The sequence below is a fragment of the Salvelinus fontinalis genome, chromosome 6 (genome assembly GCF_029448725.1).
Source record: "Salvelinus fontinalis isolate EN_2023a chromosome 6, ASM2944872v1, whole genome shotgun sequence".
NCBI classification, from domain to species: Eukaryota; Metazoa; Chordata; class Actinopteri; order Salmoniformes; family Salmonidae; genus Salvelinus; species Salvelinus fontinalis.
This window is the reverse complement of record NC_074670.1, coordinates 84,107,712-84,113,711: the sequence shown is the minus strand read 5'-3', so window position 1 is coordinate 84,113,711 and position 6,000 is coordinate 84,107,712. Positions and strand designations below refer to the sequence as shown.

The following is a 6,000-nucleotide window of genomic DNA, read 5'->3' as shown; positions in this document are numbered from 1 at the left end:
CCTCAGGTTTTTGATCAATCAATCAATCGTATTTGACGTATGCGTTGGCCCCAGGTCTGTAACAAACACAAGGTGATCGACAAGCTGGTATCAACACTAACTCATCAAGTCAAGGAGAATCTAAGAGTCAGACAGGCTCAGTATGCAATGGTTCCACGTATGGCTTAGTGATCATAGGTTCCTTTGTTAATTATATCTTTATTATTTTATTTTACTTTTTTACTTATTTTTTCTTCCTCCTCTGTATGTCTGGGGGGTGCGTGTTGTCGTCTGGGGGGGGGGCGTGTTGTCGTCTGGGGGGGGGGCGGGGGGCGTGTTGTCGTCTGGGAGGGGGGTGCGTTGTCGTCGGGGGGGGGGGGGGGGGGGGGGGGGGCGTGTGTGGGGGGGGCGTGTTGTCGTCTGGGGGGGGGGGGCGTGTTGTCGTCTGGGGGGGGGCGTGTTGTCGTCTGGGGGGGGGGGCGTGTTGTCGTCTGGGGGGGGGGGGCGTGTTGTCGTCTGGGGGGGGGCGTGTTGTCGTCTGGGGGGGGGGCGTGTTGTCGTCTGGGGGGGGGGGGCGTGTTGTCGTCTGGGGGGGGGGGCGTGTTGTCGTCTGGGGGGGGGGCGTGTTGTCGTCTGGGGGGGGGGCGTGTTGTCGTCTGGGGGGGGAGGCGTGTTGTCGTCTGGGGGGGGAGGCGTGTTGTCGTCTGGGGGGGGAGGCGTGTTGTCGTCTGGGGGGGGGGGTGTTGTCGTCGTCTGTGGTGTTTGTTGTCGTCTTGTTGGTCGGGCTATTGTCGTTTTAGTCTTTGTCGTCGTTCTGATGGCTATCGATCGCTAGGGCTCAGGCCCGGCCCTGCGTTGCACGTTGCCATGGTGATGCTCAGGACTTGATGTTGAGGGCCCGTGCGGACCTTTCGTGGTGCCAGTCCCTCAGACGGGCGTAACGGGGGCTCTGAATCTCTGTAAGGAACTTTTCCCTAACCACCCCGAGAGAGAAGAGAAGAGAGAAGTGACAGGAAATGAATAAAGACAAATATCTCTAACAGACAGATAATTCACCAAGCAACGGGAAATAAAACTACATCACAACTCAATATGGGGACAGAGAAAATCTACTACAGTGGTCCTGGAACACCACCTGTATACCTCACACACACACACACACACACACACACACACACACACACCAAACCACCTATATACCTCACACACACACACCAAACCACCTGTATACCTCACACACACACACCAAACCACCTGTATACCTCACACACACACACACACACACCAAACCACCTGTATCACTCACACACCAAACCACCTGTATACCTCACACACACACACCAAACCACCTGTATACGTCACACACACACACACACACCAAACCACCTGTATCACTCACACACCAAACCACCTGTATAACTCACACACACACACCAAACCACCTGTATAAATCACACACACACACCAAACCACCTGTATAAATCACACACACACACCAAACCACCTGTATAAATCACACACACACACCAAACCACCTGTATAAATCACACACACACACCAAACCACCTGTATAAATCACACACACACACCAAACCACCTGTATACCTCACACACACACACCAAACCACCTGTATACCTCACACACACACACCAAACCACCTGTATAACACACACACACACCAAACCACCTGTATAACACACACACACACCAAACCACCTGTATACCTCACACACACACACACACCAAACCACCTGTATAACACACACACACACACCAAACCACCTGTATAACACACACACACACACCAAACCACCTGTATAACACACACACACCAAACCACCTGTATAACACACACACACACACACACCAAACCACCTGTATAACACACACACACACACACACACCAAACCACCTGTATAACACACACACACACACCAAACCACCTGTATAACACACACACACACACACACCAAACCACCTGTATACCTCACACACACACACACACACACACCAAACCACCTGTATACCTCACACACACACACACACACACCAAACCACCTGTATAACACACACACACACCAAACCACCTGTATATAACACACACACACCAAACCACCTGTATAACACACACACACACCAAACCACCTGTATACCTCACACACACACACACACACCAAACCACCTGTATACCTCACACACACACACACACACACCAAACCACCTGTATACCTCACACACACACACACACACCAAACCACCTGTATACCACACACACACCAAACCACCTGTATACCTCACACACACACACACACCAAACCACCTGTATACCTCACACACACACACACCAAACCACCTGTATACCTCACACACACACACACACCAAACCACCTGTATACCTCACACACACACACACACACACCAAACCACCTGTATACCTCACACACACCAAACCACCTGTATAACACACACACACCAAACCACCTGTATAACTCACACACACACACACCAAACCACCTGTATAACACACACACACACACCAAACCACCTGTATAACACACACACACACACCAAACCACCTGTATAACACACACACACACACCAAACCACCTGTATAACACACACACACACACCAAACCACCTGTATAACACACACACACACACCAAACCACCTGTATAACACACACACACACCAAACCACCTGTATAACACACACACACCAAACCACCTGTATAACACACACACACATCAAACCACCTGTATAACACACACACACCAAACCACCTGTATAACTCACACACACCAAACCACATGCTGAAGCTTAAAGATGGCTGTAACACAGACTATACCAGAGTCAGCTGTAAACATCACACACAGGCATAGCTTAATAAACACACAGGGTGTTTACCTGGCCCTCTTCATTGTCTCGTCGTCTGGGTCCTGCACTGAGAGAGCCAGGGGGAGACACAGTATCAGAGCGCCCAGGGGGAATCAGAACTCCCAGGGGGAATCAGAACTCCCAGGGGGAATCAGAACTCCCAGGGGGAATCAGAACTCCCAGGGGGAATCAGAACTCCCAGAGGGAATCAGAACTCCCAGGGGGAATCAGAACTCCCAGGGGAAATCAGAACTCCCAGAGGGAATCAGAACTCCCAGAGGGAATCAGAACTCCCAGGGGGAATCAGAACTCCCAGGGGAAATCAGAACTCCCAGAGGAAATCAGAACTCCCAGAGGAAATCAGAACTCCCAGAGGAAATCAGAACTCCCAGAGGGAATCAGAACTCCCAGAGGGAATCAGAACTCCCAGGGGGAATCAGAACTCCCAGGGGGAATCAGAACTCCCAGGGGGAATCAGAACTCCCAGGGGGAATCAGAACTCCCAGGGGGAATCAGAACTCCCAGGGGGAATCAGAACTCCCAGAGGGAATCAGAACTCCCAGAGGGAATCAGAACTCCCAGGGGGAATCAGAACTCCCAGGGGGAATCAGAACTCCCAGAGGAAATCAGAACTCCCAGAGGAAATCAGAACTCCCAGGGGGAATCAGAACTCCCAGGGGGAATCAGAACTCCCAGGGGGAATCAGAACTCCCAGGGGGAATCAGAACTCCCAGGGGGAATCAGAACTCCCAAAGGACATTGTCCACATCACTCACTCTCCCCCTCTCGACCACTGACAACCTCCTCCCCTGACCTCGCTCTCACTTCGCTCCCTCACCCTCTCCGACCTCGCTCCCTCACCCTCTCCGACCTCGCTCCCTCACCCTCTCCGACCTCGCTCCCTCACCCTCTCCGACCTCGCTCCCTCACCCTCTCCGACCTCGCTCCCTCACCCTCTCCGACCTCGCTCCCTCACCCTCTCCGACCTCGCTCCCTCACCCTCTCCGACCTCGCTCCCTCACCCTCTCCGACCTCGCTCCCTCACCCTCTCCGACCTCGCTCCCTCACCCTCTCCGACCTCGCTCCCTCACCCTCTCCGACCTCGCTCCCTCACCCTCTCCGACCTCGCTCCCTCACCCTCTCCGACCTCGCTCCCTCACCCTGTCCGACCTCGCTCCCTCACCCTGTCCGACCTCGCTCCCTCACCCTGTCCGACCTCGCTCCCTCACCCTGTCCGACCTCGCTCCCTCACCCTGTCCGACCTCGCTCCCTCACCCTCTCCGACCTCGCTCCCTCACCCTCTCCGACCTCGCTCCCTCACCCTCTCCGACCTTGCTCTCTCACCCTCTCGGACCCTTTCCGACCTCGCTCTCTCACCCTCTCTGACTTACTGTAGTCGGTGCCTGTGAGCTGGGCCAGCATGCGGAAGGAGCGGGACTGGGTGGTGCCTGTGCGGGGCTGCCAATCCTGAGTGTCCTCAATCAGCCTCTTCTTGCTGCGGTCGTTGGGGATGAACATGGGGATGCCATCCACCCGCAGACCGTGCCTAGTACACACCCCATGTCACCACAATGTTAATATAACGTTTAACGGACCATGCACAGTACACACGCAAGTTTCCCACAACGTTAACGTAACAAACCGTGCCTACACAGAAATGACGTTATCACGTGGTTGAAACCACCATGACCGGAGCACAGCGACGTGCAAGCAAAGAATGAGAGCTAATAATTAGAAAACACTACCATGCACTGATTATTGAACGTATGGACACACACAGTATGAAACTAGCAGATGATCAAACACACACATACAGTACATAACCAACAAACCCGAGCCCTATATCCTTGGTCAAAAGTAGTGCACTACATAGGGGATAGGGTGCCATTTCAGATGCATCCCCTTGTCATTTTCAACCGACATAAAGTACCAGTCAAAAGTTTGGACACACTGACTCAATCAAGGTTTTTTTTTTTTTTTTTTTTTTACTATTTTCTAGATATGGAATCATGTAGCAACCAAAAAAAAGTGTTGAACAAATCAAAAGATATTTTAGATTCTTCAATGTAGCCACCCTTTGCCTTGATGAACTTTGTACACACTTGGCATTCTCTAAACCAGCTTCACCTGGAATGCTTTTCCAACAGTCTTGAAGGTGTTTACACATTTGCTCAGCACTTGTTGGGTGATTTATCTTCACTCTACAGTCCAACTCATCCCAAACCATCTCAATTGGGTTGAGGTCGGGTGATTGTGGAGGCCAGGTCCTTTCCTTCTTGGTCAAGTAGACCTTACACAACCTGTGTGTTGGGTCATTGTCCTGTTGAAAAACACATGATAGTCCCACTGTTCAAACCAGATGGGATGGCATGTCGCTGCTGAATGCTGTGGTAGCCATGCTGGTTAAGTGTGCCTTGATTTCTATATAAATCCTTGACAGTGTCACCAGAAGAGCACCCCCACACCGTCACACCTCCTCCTCCTCCATGCTTCACGGTGGGAACCACACATGCAGAGATTATCCGTTCACCTGCTCTGCATCTCACAAAGACACGGCGGTTAGAACAAAAAATATCAAATTTGGACTCAGACCAAAGGACAGATTTCCACCGGTCTAATGTCCATTGCTCGTGTTTCTTGGCCCAAGCAAGTCTCTTCTTCCTGTTAGTGTCCTTTAGTAGTGGTTTCTTTGCAGTATTTTGACCATGAAGGCCTGATTCACTCAGTCTCCTCTGAACAGTTGATGTTGAGATGTGTCTGTTACTTGAACTCAAAGTTCTTGAAATTTTCCAGATTGACTTACTTAAAGTAATGACGGACTGTCAGTTCTCTTCGCTTATTTGAGCCGTTCTTGCCATAATATGGATTTGTTCTTTAACCTAATAGAGCTATCTTCTGTATACCAACCCTACCTTGTCATAACACAACTGAATGGCTCAAATACATTAAGGAAAGAAAATCCACAAATTAACTTTTAACAAGGCACATCTGTTAATTGAAATACATTCCAGGTGACTACCTCATGGTTGAGAGAATGCCAAGTGTGTAAAGCTGTCATCAAGGCAAAGGGTGGATACTTTGAAGAATCTCAAATATAAAACATATATTTTGATTATTTTACACTTTTTTGGTTACTACATGATTC

At 50.6% G+C, this 6,000-nt stretch overlaps 1 protein-coding gene across 3 annotated transcripts in view; it reads right to left on the bottom strand.

Annotated features, from left to right (window-relative positions):
• The window catches only part of pdlim7 (PDZ and LIM domain 7), a 99,894-nt gene that overhangs the window by 23,173 nt on the left and 70,721 nt on the right, over nt 1-6,000 (bottom strand). Inside the window, exons 7-8 of one of the 3 annotated variants that reach the window (XM_055927868.1) lie at nt 4,247-4,401; nt 2,886-2,922 (exon numbers count right to left, since the gene is read on the bottom strand). The exons of the other annotated variants lie outside the window; for them this stretch is intronic. Of the exons in view, the coding sequence (XP_055783843.1) occupies nt 2,886-2,922; nt 4,247-4,401 (192 nt within the window). The remainder of the gene's footprint in view (nt 1-2,885; nt 2,923-4,246; nt 4,402-6,000) is intronic. 3 annotated transcript variants of the gene reach the window in all.